Source organism: Centroberyx affinis, unplaced genomic scaffold (assembly GCF_046629955.1).
Source record: "Centroberyx affinis isolate AG114_WGS23_722 - 3 ecotype Tasmania unplaced genomic scaffold, CSIRO-AGI_Caff_v1 ptg000783l_1, whole genome shotgun sequence".
NCBI lineage: Eukaryota > Metazoa > Chordata > Actinopteri > Beryciformes > Berycidae > Centroberyx > Centroberyx affinis.
The window spans coordinates 97501-117823 of record NW_027279391.1 but is presented as its reverse complement, the minus strand read 5'-3'; the positions used below and the strand labels follow the sequence as shown (position 1 = coordinate 117823).

The following is a 20323-nucleotide window of genomic DNA, read 5'->3' as shown; positions in this document are numbered from 1 at the left end:
ACAGACGTGACCTCAGAGGGAACCGCTGAATCTGTCTTGCCACTTGTGTTCGGCTCTGAGGAAACTGTAGAGGAAACCCGAGTCACAGCTGTGGCTTCAGTCGAAACCGTCTGATCTCCAAGAGAGTAGGTGGAAAATCCTTGGTGTGCCAACTCCTTGGCTTCAGTCCCGAGCTCGGGGGCATTTCTGTTTGAAGCGCTTGCTGATACGTCTGTGGTTGGGTCGGTCATGAGCAGAGTCGGGCTGGACGAGGCAATATGGCTGCTGTTCAACGCCGACAGCTCAGTGACGGACGTTGAGTCATCGCTAAACAAGTCCGATGTCACCGACCTCCTGGTTCGAGTTTTGATAATGTCGTTTACATACGTTGCAACCCAGTTAGGCATTGTGCCATGGAGTTTGGATGTTGTGAATTGTCGGGTAATCCTGTGGGTTTTCACTGTATTTGATAACTGTTCATTAATGCCGATTATGGCAGGAGTTTTAATAGTGTAGACGGCGCTGGTCAGTCCCAGTGGTTCATGTGTGGATGAATACAGTGTGGTTGAGATGGCGGTTGTGTCTGGAAAACAAAGAGAAAAGTACTTAAGTTACTTGGCAGAAGGAAAAGGAAATCATACACAACAAAGAGGGAAATATCTAAAGATCTAAAGAAACACTTGCCTTCCTGTTTTTTAATGTGTATATTGTACAAACCATGTGCCCATATGTATATCCGATTCCTTGATATATTATAATGTGTCCTTGTTGTTGTTGCATTGTTGTTCTCTGTTATATCTATTTTTATCAGGGAGCTGGGGCAATGTATTACTTTTGACATGTGTGTGATTGTATTGTATTTTTATGTAGACAACAGGAGGAACAGCAGCAGTTAAGAGCGATCTGAATAAAATGGTCAGTAGAGTCGATGTGAAGAGAGGCTTGTAAGAAACAATGCAACAGAGTTTAGAATAATTTTCATTGTGCATCATATATGTTTTACAGTCATCTGTTTCAAGGTTTCAAATGAATTGTAGAAATAACGACTACTACTACTATACTGTTGCTGTGAATAACACAACAATCATTTGGATTTTGTCCTGTGATAGGCACTACAGACGTTTTTCATAACGATATTCAAGAGTGACAGAAAAGACCAGAGAGAAAGAATAAGACCTGTGACAAAAAGACTCAAACTGTTCCATAGACCCTGATGAAGGCCACCAGCCGAAATGTGCTGGTTTTACTAATAAACGGTTGTTCCCAGTACTGCAAGAGTTGCTGGAATCTATTCTTTTCCAGTGTACCTGCCCATTCCATGCACATTGTTAGTAGGTGAAGTTGTGCCAGAATTCCCTTCCGACAAAAAGACTCAAACCCATGATGTTGCAGGCACGCCCCACGTGCTTACCTTTTAAAGTTTTATGAGGACTACATATTTACAACACTTAACTTAAAATGAGTAGTGTGTTGTACTGTTAGCGTGTTCCATTCCCACTAAGCCTGCCCATGCTAAAAATGCATGCACTTGTGATACTGTTAGACCATGAACAGGTTCTCATGACCACATGCAAAGTGCAGCTGTGAACGTTGCAGTAACAGAGAGGGCAACAGCTCAAAGAGTGCAAGGAGTGTGCTAATTAGCCTTAGCTAGCTAACCCGAGGTAACAAAAGGGATAATAAGATTCAAGATTCACTACTTTATTGCCATACCAACAGCTCAGGAAATTGCCTGTTCATGACCAGCAACAAGACAAGGAATATTAAGCACATCCCATAAAAAGAATATATACATTGTTGAAAATACAAATGGACAAGAGAGAGTTAGCGATTGCACTGCTTGCTCTTGAAGAAAAGGATGAAGAGCCCATTTTGAAAGGCAGGATGTAACTAAAGTTTCCTGACTGGGAAACTGTAAGATGCTGCTTACTTCCCCCCAGGTGCTGCTTTTTTCTTTGACATTGACATAATGCACAGCGCAGCTAAAGTTGAGACATGTTCAATTTGGAGGAAGTCTGGAAGAGATGAGCACCTGCCAGGACCAAAACATTGAAAATAACTGAAAAAAGGTGCTGGAAAGAAGGTGCAACAAATCATCCAATGTGATCATGAACTTCGGTGCTTCAGATCACATTTTCAACCAAATGGAAGATTTTAGGTTTGAGATTTCACCATTTTACATGCACCAACTGCAAGGCACTGAGTGAGATCACATTACAGTCAATGTAAGAATTTCCTGCCGTCTTGAAAAAAGCGACTCATCTCTGAGACGGCTCTCGTTCATTGAGCAGAAAATATGAACACCTCCTGGCATGTTGTCAGGGGGACATTTTGGCCGAGACGCTCTCTCAGTCCCCTCCGTGACCGACTCCGACAGGAAGAACAGTGCTGACGTTTTTCCTGACTGACCGAGGGGGCTAATAGTACGCTGACAACAATGTTAGGGAAGTCGGTATCAGGAGTGTCATCCTCTGCCTCATGAGCCGAGGAACGACTGATCCGGAGAGAAGCTGGGCCGCACATTTCACTATAGAATCATCTAGATAGGCCATCCTAAGTTAGCATGAATTTATGTCAAGATGAACCGAGTCATATAGGCCAATTTATCATATTGTTTGGCAAATTTACGGTGGCCGAGACGTGTCGAGCGAACTGCGTATCCAAAACGCTTTGCAAATTCAAAAAACACAAGCGCATTATTATTTATTTTTATTTATTTACCTTTATTTATTCAGGGTGGTCAATTGAGAGCGGGTGCCCTCCTTTTACAATGACGCCCTGTTACTTAATGGAAAACACAAATGCAAAAATCACAACACAAATGGAACAGCCACAACATAACAACGGAAGTGAGCAACAACGGATGTTGACAATGAAACAGGACTATTATTGCAAACGGACTATTATTGCACATGTGGAAGAGGAAAGTTCTTGCCCGTAAGTGAAACGTTGTTTGCTAGCTAACTATGGTTACTATCGCTATGTGATTGTCACAAATGAGCAATGTTGTTCAATGTGCTGACAATAATAGTCCGCCGACAATAATAGTCGGTCCGCTTCATTGTCAACATCCGTAGTTGCTCACTTCCATCGTTATGTTGTGGCTTTTGCATTTGTGTTTTCCGTTAATGCGCTTGTGTTTTTCGAATTTGCAAAGCGTTTTGGATATGCAGTTCGTTCGACACGTTTCGGCCACCACACAAATTCCTTATTGAGATCATTTACATTTTTAGATTTTACACTCTTTAGTCATTAATCTGACGCCCTTAACTAATTGCTGGATCACCAACATTTCAAACAACTAATAGTAAGGAGGTCAAGGGTCAGAGCAATTGTGCATTGATAATATTCCTCTTGATTGGTCATGTAAAAGAGGAAAATAATATACTCTCATGTCAATATTTCAACTCAATTATATATTCAGTTCAATTATGTAAGTATTCAATTTAATACGTTTCAACTTTTTAAGATATCCATATTCTTGGAAGGGTTTGCTTGGCCACACCATGAAGTCAACATCCACCCTCAGTGATTCGTCCTCATTCCACTCACCTGTATCTTGACATAAAGACGTCATGACATCATTCCCCCCTGAATCGACATCATATTTGGCCCAGTTTGAATACCGCGGATCTCCTCGGATCACGAGCCGTAAGCCCTGTTTCTTCAGGTACATCGGCGTCTCCGCCAGTCCGAACGCTCCCTTCGCGCCGTAGCATTTCCACACCGGCGCGTCGGTGCAGTTGCTGAGGGTGACGAGGCGGGCGTGGCGCGGCAGGCCGGGGCTCGGATCGGCCCAGAGGCACCGGGAGGACTGAGCGTGGATCAGCCTCGCGCCGCCCGTCCACTCCCACTGCTGGGCGGGGTCTGTCGCTTCACACCGGCCCAGGATGACGGTCTGCCTGTAGGTCAGCAGACACAGCCCCCTCGGGGTATGCATGACGAGGAAACCCGCTGGAAAGACACAAATCCGCATCGACATAGAAGTGTCAGTTTACTATAACCTAAAGTATGGCAAAGTCCCTGATCTTTAAAGGAATACAGTGAGTTTTGGGGAGATTGGCCCATTGGTCACATTGCATGTTAAGAACTGAGAACATAAATATCAGCCATGTGTCCTCAGTAGATTGCTGGCTCTGTTGCTACATGCTAACAATTTAGCATACACTATGTTGAGTGATAGTGGGCGACTAGCATTATCCAAAGTAAGAAAACTGACCTTTTAGTCATAAAAGGTGGTCAGTATTTTTTATTATTAGCCCGTTGATTCAGAAATATTTAAAATGAAATATGATTAACTCAATACAGCTGATGCAGCCAGGTTTATTTCAGGTGAGCAGCCACTTATTCATCCGCTGCGCAGTGATCTTGAGTCTCCCATCGCCCACCACCTTCACTGAAATGTATCCCCCCTCCTCCATTCAAAACAGTTCTTTATCTTTAGATCATATTTCATTTAAATTTGACCAATTTCCAACACAAGACTGACAGACTTAGCCACATAAGATCACTTACCATTTAGCTTTAGAGCTGCTAAAAGTTCTCATTTTCTCACTTTTGAGATAATGCTAGTTGCCTACTATTACTCAACACAGTGTATGCTAAAGTGTTAGCATTGATCTACCAGGAACACATGGATGATTTTAGTGTCTCATCACTTCAATTGTTTGTGGTGTTCTTGGTTTTTTTGGTGGTTGATGGTGGAGAGTGACAGGAAAGATGAAGATGATGTGTGACAAAGATCCTGGGTGGAATTCAAAGGTTCAAACGTTTACGTTCCTTCCCTTACTTGACTATGGTGATCTATTGTACATGCACGCCTCTGCCCAATGCTTACATTGGCTGGATACTGTGTACCGCAGCGCTCTGACGTTTGTCACAGGCTGCAAAGCTCTCACTCACCATTGCACCCTATATGCCAGAGTTCAGTGGCCTTCATTGACCTTGCGCAGACTCACTCACTGGTAGGCTACATATTTATTCATAAGTCCATCCTTGGTCTGCTCCCCTCTTACCTTTGTGGGTATATCTCACTCAAAACTAGTAATTATTGTTTGCGCTCAAATGACACCCTCTTACTGTCCGTCCCTAAGGTTCGCACTGAATTTGGCAAACAGGCCTTTATGTTCTCTGCCCCTGCAGCCTGGAACCACTTGCAGACAGATTTGCAGCTAGATGAGCTGATCCCGATTAGGGCATTCAAAAATGTAGTGAAGTGTTTGGAGGCAAATTCAATTGCAATTTGTAATTGCTTCCTTAGCTAGACCTGTTTCCTCCTGTCTGTCTTTTAGGCATATGATTCTGTGAGTTGCTACTGTATGTTTTGTTTTATGTGCTTTTAATGTTTGCTTGCATGTTGTTTGAAACTTTGTATTGCTGCTATCTTGGCCAGGGCTCCCTCGAAAAAGAGATCTTGTAATCTCAATGGGACTCACCTGGTTAAATAAAGGTTTAATAAAAAACCCAGAACATTGTGATTACATGGTATGTGCTTTAGCTCAGTGAGTCACCAGGACCCAGCCCTTCTCATCACTTATTAACAGGCCAGTCTCCCAAAAACATTGTTATTCCTTTAAGCAATAAGCCATTAGAGGCCGTGGTTTAGCCCTAACCCTAACCCTTCAAGAAATTGTTTCCTTTATAATCAATAACATTTAAATGTTAGTTTTTCTTCCAAGCAATATAGGTTTTAAAATTTGTACCAGTAGCCTATAAGCAGTGATTTAACTGTCACAGGTGTGTGTTTATCAGCTATTTTACAATGGCTTTTAACATGAATCAGCCAATCGGATCATTAGGACCCAAACTGTTTTATATAATATAATTTCCCACCAAAACCTCACACTCTTATATTGACTGAATTTCTGTGGACAAAGTGCAGCAATGACTGATACTGAATAATACTGATACTGAAGATATTGTTAGTAGGTGTAGATCACCAAACGGTCAGCTCCGAGGGAACTTTGGTTTGTCTGTGAATGTAAAAATGTGATTTTTTTTTTCTTCCATTTTTAGATTTGGCTTCCAAAATAATTTCTGCGAATTTTTGCTAAATGATAATAAAAACTACAAGATCAAATCTGGACTCATCTGGTGAAGGTATACTGAGTTCCCACACCTTGCCATCCCCAGCTGATGCCCAGCCATCAACATAGGAGGCAAGTAGTCCAATACAAAGGGCAACAAACTCTCTTAATGGATAATTACAGGGAAAGCTGGTCTGTCCCTAATGAAAAAGAACTATAGCAACCATATAATACATTTTAGAATGATACTACACAAATATCACAGCAAAACTATATTGTACATAATACCTAGTGATACCAGCATAGGAGATAAAATAAATACCATGAAGTATGATAAGGATTCACGATTGAGTAGCACAGACATGCTATAAGAACCTATAGGAATATTGTAGGAATATTATAGAGATTTTTGTGTTAGGGATAGATGATTCCCCCCCATTTTTTTAATAAATAAACTGGTGAAAAAAGGTGTCCGTTTAGTCTTAGGTAGCCCACAGTAGAGTTAATAGCCAAACATTTTTGGTCCATAACCTTTAATCTGAATTTGACCAAGCCCTTTCCTCACCAGCCTCCACTGGATAATTAATATTCCATATAGTCTCTTATTTAACCATTTTAGTTTAAACAAACAGCTTTCATCTTAGCCTAACAGAGAAGAGTACATGCTTTAACGTCACCACTTGTCTGAATAAATGCACTGTCAGTGGGAGCAGGACAGTGTGAACACTTCATGATTTTCATCCTTTCAATTTTCTTTTCTCAGAACACGTGACCCGGGACAAAACTGTGGCACCCAAGATTATTCTGTCACCAGTTTTATAGCGAGGGGCCTTGAGAAATATTTCAAAATTGTGGCATTTATTGTCGTTGCAGTTCATATTTTCTTTTTTTTTTCTTTTTAAATGTATGTCTTTTAATCCAAATTCATATCGAACTGTGATTCCATTACAAGTCTCTTTCACTGTCATTTCATTATTGACGAAGCAGATCAGATCAGCAGAGCACATTAATTTAACACTTTAATACCATTTTGATTGAGTTATCATTATGTTTTCACTTAAACTGTTTGTAGCAGTATGTTGCACTTAAGTAGCCTAAGTTGTTAGTTAACATGAGTGAATCTAACAGCTTTACAGCAATCAGGTTAAAACAACCTTATAGGAATAACAAGTGTGAACCTCGTCAAAGTTTTGATAACCCACATTACATTACATTTCATCTGAATCCAAAACTGTTAGAGTGACCCTCCTTTGTATACAGATAAGGATGAACTCTTCAGTTTCCGTAGCTGGCTGTCTTCTCTCAATATGAACCTGTGCCTGACTCAAACGCCCTGATCATTACCCAAAACATTATTATCACAGCATCACAGCAGTACTTACATGCAGAGGAGAATCGCAGAAGTATAAATATAACCAAAAACCAAGTATCCATGTTACTCTGGTGGTTTCATGCGTCTACCAGGTTCAGATGAGCAGAATAGAAGTGTTGAAGGGAAGTGCGCCTTTCTGGGGAGGAAAAAGTCAGCGAGCAGCGCTTCCTTCTATTCAATTGTTTTGGAGGTTTCATAGTAAAGGCGCTGCTCACCGACGTGGAAATGCTCGTCTCTCGGAAATACCAAAGCACATCCCAGATGTTCAGTTGTTCTAATAATCCTGATGGAGAAAACATTCAAGGACACACAAACAGTAGAGATGCTGAATGTGGGGACAATTATTTCATTCACTTCACATTACACAAGAACAACACACTGACAAGAAGAAAATGAAACCATGCTTTGTTTTATTATCATTTTATACAGCCTCACATCACATATGGAGTATAAATGCCTTCTATACCACATTCATACCACAATGTGTGTAAATGTAGCTTTTCCAGTGCAAATCATTTTGTGATTCTTCGGTTTTCAATAAAGAAGTTTGTTTATCTAAACAAACTGATGTAAGGTTTGACAGGAAAGCGTGGGCTTCAATCGGTTACATGCAGAGGTCTGTTTCCATCGCACTTATATGTCAACTTTTTCTATGATGCACTTAGTTATTATGTCCAAAACACATTTGAATAGTGAGAATCCATTTTCACAAACAACTCAGTCTTTGAGACAGACAGCTGACAGAATGGTTGAAGGTAAAAGAGTTTGGACCAGAGAATACTGCAAAAAGAACATCTATAATTGAAATGCTATATATATACTTTATGAAAAACATTGCTACCGGTGATTCATCAGGCAACATGTCATGGATTCTTTCAGCACTATTCTATTGGACTATTTTGTAAGCAAATCTCTCAAGAGTCATTTCCTGACTCATTTTTCAACAGATGTCAGTTCTTTTCAAATGCTGTATATGACATTTTGAAATCAAACTTTTCTATTAGTTTTACAAGTAATCACAGTCATTTGTAAATCCCCAGTGTTTTCACATAGACAGTAGTTTTTTACTTTATAAATAAAGTTGAACAGTTACGTCCGGGTTTGATTCTGTTCATGTGCAGAAATGACAACAACATGGCTCCTGACAGGCAGCGTGCAGGAGACTGGTGCTGCTGTGGAGGCAATGACACATAATGATAGTTAGCTATACAAATGTATAACAAAAAATAACTAAATAAAAAACAATAAAACATCACATATCAGTTTTACTTCTGTACAATATTGCAGAAGAGCACAATCAGACTCGATAGTGCTGGATGTTAACTTCTACTGCTGGGACTGTATGAATGGACCTTTCTGTTTTCATTTCATTTTCATTTTCAATTAGTCATATAATAACTTTTTTTCTAAAATGGGTTGTCCATCATTTAAAAAAAAGAGAACTGACACCATCTGCCACAAAATCACGACTAAATCTCCCAGGTGTGAATGTGTGTACCGTAACTGTGTCAATGTGAAACAGGGCGTTGCTGTAAAAGAGCCTGGAGCTCAGTCTTCCTGGATAAATGAAGGTTAAAATGTTATAAATACAATAAATTATAAGTGCTGAAGAAGCTGAAGCTGCACAGCAGTGCCAAGATATGTGTGGTTTCATAATTACATAATGACATAGTTATGGTGAAAGCTTCTGATTAGACGACATAGAAGATACAAGTGGCTAAACTGCCTGTTAAATTAAAGGTGGTACGCATAGCATTTCTAAACATCAATATATCATGGTCAAATGAACCGTGATACCTTGGTATAATTAAAGTAAACAAATGAGACCTGGTGGAGATGATTGGTAACCCTGATCCTGCTCGTGTTTCTCCCAAATTAAGACCCATAAACCCATTGCTTCCTGTCACAAAGACGATGATGCTAAACAAAAAGCAGATTTCCCACCAAATCCGAACCCGATGGCACACAGTGCAAAAATACAGGCTGACAGTCTTCTCAGCGATGGTCTCATTTGTTTACAGTAATTATACTAATGTCTCAGAATTAATGTGGTAATGATTTCTTGATGTTAAAATGATACATGTAGGCGATCTAGACACTGAAATGTATTCTGCTGTTGTGTTCATTTTGAGTTTAAGAATGTCAGCTAATGACTCAAATGTAAATGTAAATGATAAAGTAGTTGAGAAAATATGTAGTACAAGTCCAACACACACACACACACACACACACACACACACCCCTCTGTGTCTTTTCCCCACAGAATCACTTGGGTCAGCAGAGTTTCTGGGCCTTTGAATTCAAACTCTCTCCTTTTTCCTGCTCTTATCTTCAGCCGTAACGCTCCTTTCGTGGGACAGGGTGCTAAATCAACCAATAACCCCTTCCTCCCCCTCCTGCCCCCCTCCCCTCCACTGACATCCTGTTGTAGTCTGGGGGAAGGAGGAGGAGGAAGAGGAGGAAGAGGAAGAGCAGAGAAAGGAGCGTTCTCACCAGGCAGGACATCTCCTCCACCCTTCCACATCCTGACTTCAGCCTTCACAGAGCGCTAACCTGCCAGCCTGGACCTTCACCGCTGGGGAACAGTTACTGGAGAGTTTCTTTTTTGTTTTTTTCCAGATAATACAATTAATTAAAAAACATGATTTTTGTGTGTTTTCTGATGGACCGGGTGGTAGAATGAAGTCAGCTGAAGTCCACCGTTTGAAAAAAGTGACATGCACTCTTACAAAAGCATTAAAGGCACAAATAATACTTTTTAGAGGATAATAGGTAACTTATGTTGACATTTGGTTGACAAAATAATCACATTTTTACACATTGAATGATGAACTTGAAAATGGAAAGGTAACATTTTTTAAATTTACTCTACTACTCTCTCTACTTTAGTCTTGTTATCAAACACTAATTCACACAAAATGATTTCATCTCATATGAGGTCAAATTGAATGTGCCAGAAGAGAAACTGTCTTTAAGACAAACCCACTGCACATTCTCTGCACAGACAATTATGCAAATGATTGGCACTTACTCTCGTTGTTCTCTCCTGACTAGATCCTTGCTTGTGTTGTATTAAAATCTCATATGTACGTCACTTTGGATAAAAGCGTCTGCCAAATGGGAAATTGTAAATTGTAAACTGTGAAATCCTTGGCATAGCTCTGTTTACTCTTTCTACTTTTCCTTTAATCACTGTAAAAACACAACAAAACACAACCTGGTTTCTCCATGCAGCCTCTTTCCTTGTTAAAACAAAAAGGAAAACCTCACATGATTATATAAAGGATGCCAACACTCAAAGTCAGAAGACAAGCTGATTTTTCTACAGCAAATCATGGCACATAAATTGATTCTTTCAAATCACAAAGTACGTCTCCTAATAGATTCTAACATTATCACAATATCATTGCTGTGCCACGACGCACACAGCTGAATGAGTCACATGCTGAACTTATTGGACCGCCACTCAGTTTTCCACATGTCTGTCTGAGCTGTCTATCATTTTGTCAGTTATTTGTGTGTCTTCTCCTCTCCTCCCCTTTCCTGTCTGTCCTCTCCGGCTCCCCAGAGTCCCACTACGATTTCCTGCAGCATCCTTGTCAAATCTGCATCCTCACTGCACCGCAGCTTAGAGCGCTACACACACTGATCCAGCCAACCCAACCCAACCAGTTTTGCTCAAAGACATTTCAGCAGGCCAGAGGTTTGCAGACACAGAGGCTCAAACCCAGGTCCTTCAGTTAAAGGAGAGTTTCCTCTAAAGACTTGGCCACTCTGTTGTCCAGAGCAGCAACGCCTGAACAGGGACTTGAACCCTGGACCCTCAGATTAAAAGTCTGATGCTCTACCGACTGAGCTATCCAGGCTCTACAGAGAAACAAACTGTTTGAGACACTTCAGACAGCCACACTGACCCAACTGGCCACAGATCACAACAGCTCCTTTAGCTAAAGTTTAAAAGATAACTTATGGCTGATGTTGTGAGTGACTGACCTCAGGATGAGCAAGGCAACGCACCTGTCAGCTCCTCTTCAGCAGCATGCAGGGAGAGAACAAGCACAATCACAACCAAAGAGGAACAAACAAAACAAACAGATGTTGCTCTTTTCTATGACTTCTAAGATCTCACCAAAGCAGGAACCTTTTCCTCGAGGAACGTCTTCACACAGAGGCTGGTGGTGTGATATTTTTTTTTTTTTTTTTACAATTTCTGCAAGACACTGAAATGTCCAAAACCAAAGCAGGCGCCTTCTCTATGAGGAATGTCTTCGCACAGTATAGCTGGAATATGAGGTATAGTATAATATGTGAGCGTTTCCCAGGCTCCTCGTCTCCTCCCTGCCGGTGCATTGTGTTCAGCCGTAGAGACGGGCGAGGCCGGAGAGACTGCAGAGGGCCGGGTCCCACGGGGCCAGATAAATCAAGGAGTAATGGGGGTGGGTGGGTGTGTGTGGGGGGGTCAGTACCGTCCGGGTCAAGCCGGGGCGGACCAAGAGGGCCCCTTCCTCTAGAAGCCCTCCTCTCCATCCTCATTTTCTAGTGCGCTCTTAGGTAACTTTCCTTTTTCTCCTTCCATTTTAAAGCCTTATTTAAATCTGCAACATGCAACTTCTTTCACATTAATATAACAATAAATACATAGGTTATACTGTACATTATCACTCTGTGTGTGTCTGGGACCCTGTGTGTTTATGCTTATATCCCCCCGTGTGCCAGAAATTGGCTTTTCAATGATGTTCGGGACGTTTTTTGGGGTGTTTACCATTTGCTGTGGGCGTGGCCAGCTGTTTATGGCTATCAAGGTGAGGCTAGCAGCCACAGAGCAGGAAGTCATAGTAAATAAAACGATGGAGAAAAGCCGTAAGAAAAGAAAGAACAGCGAAGCTAAACATGCAGCAGGCAAGACCCATTCAAAAATACGGTGAACATCAGCTTGGATGCTTTTTTACTGCAGATCGGCTGCCTGCTCTGTTTGCTTCTTCATCACCTGTAGAGGCTTTATGGATGGTGGTTACCTCAGCCTCAGGATAGATGACATCATCAAGATGAGTGACAGGTGGTGGGGTGGGAACTTGACCAACCGATGGGGAGGAGGGCGGGACGAACAATACACTTCCTGCCTCAAGATGAAAAGTTGCTTGTTGTTGTTAATCAGGCAAGGTTACCAAGAACCAATCAATCAATCAATCAATCAATCAAATCAAAAATATTTTATTCATCCCTCATGGGGCAAATCAAGGCAGAGACCACAATATACAATCATTCAAACACATAAAAACAAGAAGAAAAAAAGATATAAAATAGAAAAAATATATAAAAATAGATATAAAAAAACAGATATAGATAGATACAGATAAAAATAAAATGATGTAGTTGTTGCAGGGGGGAGAAGGGTTGCAGACACATTTAATGAAATCACAATCTGTGCATTCACAGATTTGTGTTGCTGGCTACTGGACGATTCCCCTGCAGCACTTCCTCAGGGTGAAGTGCCTTGCTCAAGGGCGGCTCGAGGCTGGTTCTCATTCACTGGCCCCTCCCAGATGTTCCCAGGCAGGATTCAAGCCATCAACCTTCCGGTGCAGGAGGTGTTAGTGCTTTTTATTTCCCATAAACCCCATTCCTTCCTGTCACAAAGAGGATGTTGCTACTTGTCTATCTTCCTGGTGTGTTTGGTTTTACTGAAGAGGATAAACATGTTGCAAGTGATTTTTCCTTCTTTAGACTACTGCCTTCTTTTCCTGACTCTTTCCTTGTCCCCTTTCCCCATTCACTCTCTCCTTTTTTGAGTTCCTCCCCCTCTCTCTCTCCCTCGCTCACCTTCATGTTGTCTTATTCTCAGCCTTGACAATGAGTCATCATCACTTTCAAAGTCTAAATCAGCATCTCTGGAAAAAAGCAAGCACTATGCCAGCTGTCCAGAATGGGTAAAATTTAAAATCATGGCTCCTCCTCCTCTGTCTAATGGCATTACTGTTGGTATGACATGGATTCACTTCCCTGTGTTCCCCTGTCTGAATGACACTGCTGTCAGATAGATTTAGTAATTCAACTTTATGGTGTTTTTTTATTACTGAAATTAAAAGTTTCTATGATGCTTTATTTGTTCAATTTAAAAAATATGTCAGCATCACTGAGAAAACAAGCGTTCTTTATTCCTGGAAAACTCACTTTTTGCAGATATATGTTTATATATAGCAGACAAATGCACAGAAAATAATTTTATATGTCACATCCTCTCAATCTGACTGTTGTCAATGTCTCAAACTTCAAAATATCCACAATATTAGCAGAACTATCATACTAACAGATGGAATAATGATATTCTGCTATGTTATTGTTTCTTCACTGTATATACACACAAATACACTGTATTTTTTCTTTCCCTCTCTCTCTCTCTCTCTCTCTGTCTATCATACATAATCCGCCTGAGCTATTGGTTGGTTGTAATGTAGTTAATGCAGAAATTGAAGCTTATTCTGCTTACTCATTATACGTCACTCTGGTACAGAGAGTCAGCTAAATGTAAAATGTAAAAGTATTCTTTATGTAGTGTAACCTAGTAATACACTGACAGCATACATTGATGCTTTTACAATACACTGCAATATTTACTGCACAACATGTAACTATTTGGTTCAGTATATTTAATATTTGCCAGCAGCAGTGAGCAGCGGTGCGGTCCATGTCGTGCCGAGCGTGCGCTTGTATATTTAACCCCTCTTGAAAAGTGTCCTGTTGCTGATTGGCAAGAAGGAAGTTCCACCCTCTACAGGAAGTCATGCTGTGTAACCCTGTCTGCATCGGTCCTGGAGGACGAGCCCAGACCAGCAGACACACACACACACACATTGACACACTATACTGCACTGTCTAACCTGAGCATAGAATTCCCATGCCATTTTGAACTTTGTACTCTCTGTACTGTTGTGTACTAAGATGCACATCATAGAGACGTTGGGAATCAGATAAATATTTCTCATTTCTCCCCACTCCCCACTGAAAAACATATTAAAAGGAATGGATCACAAGAATCTGGACGGTTACAGGTTCATATTTGAAGGTAACAGGCCTATATTTGGCCCACAGCTAGCTACGAGAATGTAGCTTAGCTAGTTATTAGCTAACTAGCTAGTAAACTAGCTAACTTCCCTGCTAAATTCAAGCCGTTGTGAGCAACACCTGAACCATATTAACTCTCAATATTGGGCTTTCATTGAATATTAGTCATTGGCAAATCAATACCATGCATCTCTGATATGATGAAGGTTCCTTCCTGACTACAGCCAGCTAATATGCATTTATTGTATTGTTATTATTTCAGATGTTTGACCAGAGAAATCATTCCAGGATGGTTTTACTCAACAGCTCCAGGGGTGTCAGTCTGTAAAACCTGCAAACCTGCCTAATGCTGCTCTAATAATTTTATTAGCATGGATTTCAATGGAGAGTTTTAGTGTCCCATGATGGTCTAAATGCTGTTTCAGAGGCTTTTCCATCCTGACAAGAATAAACCTCTGATGGAAACACTGAATGTTTGTCATTTATTTGAATATTTTGGCATGAAAATGGTCAAATTTATTGAATTTTGGCACAAAATATCAGCGGAAACTTCAACCCAAAAATACTGGTCCAACCCATACGTGTAACAATGCTGTGTATAATTTCATTTGACTTGTTTCATGGAAGCTAGCACTTCCCTAAAGGGGAAATAAAGACTTCATATTTGTTGATCTACACCCTAGTCTTTGTGTCTGTGTCCAAGACTTGTGAAGAGTGTTATAGTTGTATAACACTTTAGCTTTTGCCATGATTTATCCATTTGGAAGGGAAACAGGAACACTCAAATTAAAATGCTGAAGCTACTAACTCACTTAATCGAGACATCCTACGTCCAACTAAACATAGGTAATATGAGGTGAATCAAGGCGAATCAGTGCTTACAGTAGACAGACCATCACATAACCAAAAGGTCAAAGGTTCAATCCCAGCATAGTGTTCTTCTTCAATAGCTTTGCTTCTACTACAAGCGTTACTGAGGCACTAAACCCCTGAACAAACTACTTTAAAAGTGCTACATATAACATTTTTAAACATCAGTATATCATTGTCAAATAAACTGTAATACCTTGGTATAATTACCGTAAACAAATGAGGCCATGGTCGATATGATTGGTAGCTTCCGACTCACACCAGTGCTGCATAGAAGTGGTGCCGGATTTACAAATTGGCCGAGTGAAATAATCGCTCTTTCCAACATGGCTGAACAGAGGACAGAGTCGTGTGTGAACATAAGAAATTTCAAACAATAAAGCCGAAAATGAACCACAAGTACAAATTTAATAGACGTGGATATTCCTTGATAACTATAGTGCTACGGCATTCAATTTCCTGTGGTATTTACATTCGTAATCCCCTGAAATAGCCAAAGATTGCTTGCTAGCTAGGCTATCGCTAGCTCAATTGCTAACATTAGCTAGAAGGCTGGGGATACGTTCTCCAACTTTCTGACCATAAAGCACATGAATGCAAAGCACATGGCCAAGTTGTGACGTATTCCCGAATCGGAGAAAAGTACAACCCGACATCACTTGAATGCAGGGTTAGTTCCAATGTTTTTCAAACTCAAGACGACATTTCCCATAAAACCCACTGTTTTCCTGTCACAAAGAGGATGTTGTGTCACCTCCTCCCCTTCCGCTGGTCTTTGTTTTCTCTTTGTCTTTTACTGAAGAGGATCAACATGTTGGAAGTGATTTCTCCATCTTCCTTTCCCTCCTTCCACCATCTGCTGCCAGAAACTCTGAAAGCTTTAGCTCCGTTTGCTCTGGAAGAACAGAACCTCTTCCTGTTTTGTGCCATAAAGCGATCCAGCAGATTTCCCTCCAAATCCACCAGGTGGAGAAACAATGTAAAATATAGAGTGTAGATGCTGCTAGAGGCTGTCAATCTTCTCTGTGATGGCCCCTTTTTGTTTGTGAATTGTACTGATGTCTCAAAATGAATGTGGTAATGACTGATTGATGTTAAAATGATACACATAACACCTTTAAGTTTAAGAACATTAGCTAAATGCCTGAAATGTAAATGTAGGAAAAGCTAAGGAGTGTGTTACATTATTATGCCAGGTCAGACTGAGGAACTAGCATTACTGTTCAATGGTGATGTGATTACATAATGCAATGGTTCTCAACGTGGGGTCCGGGGACCACCAGGGGTCTTGAGGGAGTTCCAGGGGTTCCCCAGCAAATTGATGAATTGTTAAATTCACTATTATTTCACTTACAAGAATTTAACACAATTAGAGAATGTAGAAGAATCTCTCTACTTACAATACAGATATTCATGGAATTCTGGACAAAATCATATCTAACAATAAAAATATTCTCAGATTTAGGTCCAAGACAAAATATCTCATCAAATGGGGGTCCGTGGCTCTAATGTGGACTAAATTAGGGGTCCTTGATATGAAAAAGGTTGAGAATCACTGACATAACACACACACACACACACACACATACACACACACACACACACACACACACTAGAGCACACATGCACAAGACCTGCACTAGACATACAAACACATACACATGCACACAAGGACTGCATATAAAGGAACACACACGCACACACAAGTGCTGAATATGAAGGTACACACACACACACACACACACACACAGGTACACATGCACAAGAGCTGCATAGGCGTTATATACAGTAAAGACACACACTAGAACTACATATTAAGGTACACACACACATCCACAATAGCTGTATAAAAGTACACACTAGAGCTACGTACAAGCAGACACACACACACACACACATGCACAAGAGCTGCATAGACACACATATATACAGTAAAGGCACACACTAGAGCTACACACACACACACACACACACACACACACAGACTGGCTCTAACAGGCCGTCATAAAGCTCTTCCTCCTCGTCTTTCAGTTCCATGCAGGCAGGTTGGGTTTGGCTCCGCTCTGCCCAGGAAACCTCCTGTTCCTTTGCAATTAGACGCTTCCTCGGCCAATCAGCGTGTGGCGACCTTGAACGCACGCCCAGACCCTGACCTTTGACCCCCTCGGGGAGAGATGGATTGGCTGAACTGTCTGTCTGAGGAGGTGGAGTGCCAACCTGTCACGCTAGCTCAGTGCCGGACCAGAAGAAAACAGGCCTTCTGGGTATATCTGCTGTTTTGTTTTCCACATTAGCCACATGGATTTTTAAATGTCCGCACAGAGGCAATATTTTTATCAGGTGTGTTTTTTTTTAGTTTTTTTTTTTACATTTTAGGCATTTGGCATTCATACAAAGTCAATGAGTGCAACAGTAGAACAAGCTGTAATTTCTATGTGGATCGCCAACCAGGGACCAAAATGACCAATTACCAAGCGGCAAATGGCGGTAAAAGTTGTCTTTGGCAGTTAAACCAACAGGGTTCACCTGCCACACCAGCTGGTAACTTTACGAGACGATAACATTTGAATGCTGTGAGAAAACTGTTAGAAACAGTCTTTGGGCTTTCCCTGTTCTCAAAATTAGTCCCTGAAGACCCTAAACACTCTGAGCCAATCAAATCAAAGCAAAACAATGGTTGTGTATCAAAAAGGCTGATGGTTGCGTTATGTTTAATTACAGCACATTTGCTCTGTTCTTATTTATATTCTATTTTCTCATGCTGGATTCTTTTACAATTTTTCTGCTGCTACGCCCCAGTGTCCCCACGGGGATCATTAAAGGTTCGTCACGTCTTATCTGACACAGTATGGCTGTAGAGGGAAATGTAATGAGTAATAATGCATCAGTCCAGCTTGACACGAGGAGGAGATAAAGGTCAGAGAGGGGAGGAAGAGTCGTACGGCGGCGAGGTTCGGCTTCCTCTGCCAGCTTGCTGACTGAGACAGAGAACACCTAACATCCTGGAGAGGAAACGCAGCGATAATGTGGTCCAACCCAGGGTTTTATGATCAGGCACGGCTGCCCCGCGTGGGGCCGGGGGTCCTGTTAATAAGCCCACGGGGCATCGCTCCCTCGCCCAGAGCCGCTTCCTCTCCTTGACCTTCTGTTGATGAAGGAAGAGAGTTTGTGTGAAGCTTCCACTTGTTGTCTTCTGTAGTCAAACACACACTCACCTTCTGGGCATTTAAAGGTGCCTGTTGTAGGAGTTCACCTTTGCCTCAATATATGAAGAGATTTTAATGAAGATATTGCTAAAATTGCAGTTTGTTTGCATGGTTAAATTTAAAGTTGTTGCATTTTCAAAAAGCCATCCCTTTTTAGAGGAAGTTTCAGACTAACTCCAGTCAAGCTGTCACAACTGGACTTGGTCCTGATTGGCTCCCTTCACTAATTAATTGCTAAAATCCCAATCTTCAACGACATTGGTTTGTTTTCAACAGTCACGCCCTACAGTAGCAAGCAGAGTCTTCCACCAGAGCATTGTCAGTGAGAAAAATATAGGAGATAATGAGATAAATATTGGACTTTTGAACCCACAGTGTAATCGTTTGGTTACAAAACACTTGGATCTTGCTGCACAAGCTGTTTAGAGAAATGTGATGGACATTTCATGCTTTTTTGCAGCTGTAAAATAGTCTGGGAGAAGCTGAGTTTTGCGTTTTGATTGACATGTGGTGAGTAGATAATGACTGAATTTTCATTTTCGGATAAACTATTCCTTAAGAAAAGATTCTATGTGGCACATTTTATTTATAAAACATAATTTGTAGGTATGACACTTGAGTTCAGGAGTTTGTGTGTGTTGTGCACAACCGTAACCATTCTGTCAACCAACCATTCAATTACAGAAACCAAGGATTTCAAATATCAACAATCAGCAAAATAGTCGACACACTCGTTAGTTCCTCAAACTTTCTGTCTTTCAGTTCCTCCGCTTTTAATTTACATAGCTATTTTTGGATTGAAACCAGCTGCAGTTTGCAAATGCCTGGTGGTAAATTACATCAATACAGGCAGACACACAAATGCAGTGACAGATGTGTCCACTAGGTGTCCTCCTACTTACAGTACACATATCAATCAGCTGTGAAATGAAAGACACCCTCTCTGTCCAATACTAAATTATGAATTGGATCTGTTTTTTTTATTTTATTTATCTGATAGGACTTCAGTAATCACATGGTATTAAATATTAAAATTGGGTTTTTTAAAACAGATAAATGAGAATCTGATCATCCAGATTGGGATTTGGGTTGGGTAATCAATAATACCTTTACCAGTAATCAAGATTAAATGTTCTGTGTTTTTCAACTCAAAGGCAGAGATTAAGAGAGTTTTGATGCGTTACAAGGACACATGTTCTTCAGATTAACTCTATATTTCAGTTTACACAAGTCTGAGAAATGCATTGATGATAAATATATTTTTATAGGAGAATAGAGAGTCCATTGTTAGTGCTGGTTATTTGAATGCTGTTATATGGAGGAAGATGTTCTTGATTTATGACTCTTATGTCTTGTGCTATTTTTTTGATTTTTTATTTTTTTATTTTTTTTTACATATTTTCTGTATATTTATGTTTATGCTTGTTCTCATTCACCTGGCTGCAAGGAGAATTTCCCCTCACAGACAATAAATTTCAACTGAACTGATTGAATTGAAAATATATGTAGAGATATTTCTTACAATATATTCAAAAAATGATCAAAAATATATATCAGCAATGGTGGAAAGAGTACTAGAATGTCCTACTCAAGTAAACGCAGTGATATTGAGTTGAAGTAAAAGTTCTGGTGTAAAAATAACATAACATAACATAACATAACATAACATAACATAACATAACATAACATAACATAAAATAACATAACATAACATAACATAACATAACATAACATAACATAACATAACATAACCGAACTGAACCAAACCAAACCAAACCAAACCAAACCAGTGAATGAAATAACAGTGA

General features: G+C 40.5%; 1 protein-coding gene and 1 non-coding gene across 2 annotated transcripts in view; both read right to left on the bottom strand.

The window, feature by feature from the left end:
* LOC139644779 (receptor-type tyrosine-protein phosphatase beta-like) overlaps positions 1 to 3919 on the bottom strand; it is a 31821-nt gene extending 27902 nt beyond the window's left edge. Inside the window, exon 1 of the mRNA XM_071520261.1 lies at positions 3532 to 3919. Coding sequence (XP_071376362.1) covers positions 3532 to 3919 — 388 coding nt within the window. The remainder of the gene's footprint in view (positions 1 to 3531) is intronic.
* Positions 3920 to 11170: 7251 nt separating this feature from the next.
* trnak-uuu (transfer RNA lysine (anticodon UUU)) lies at positions 11171 to 11243 on the bottom strand. The gene has a single exon. It is a non-coding gene; the product is annotated as a tRNA-Lys (tRNA).
* Positions 11244 to 20323: the final 9080 nt, after the last annotated feature.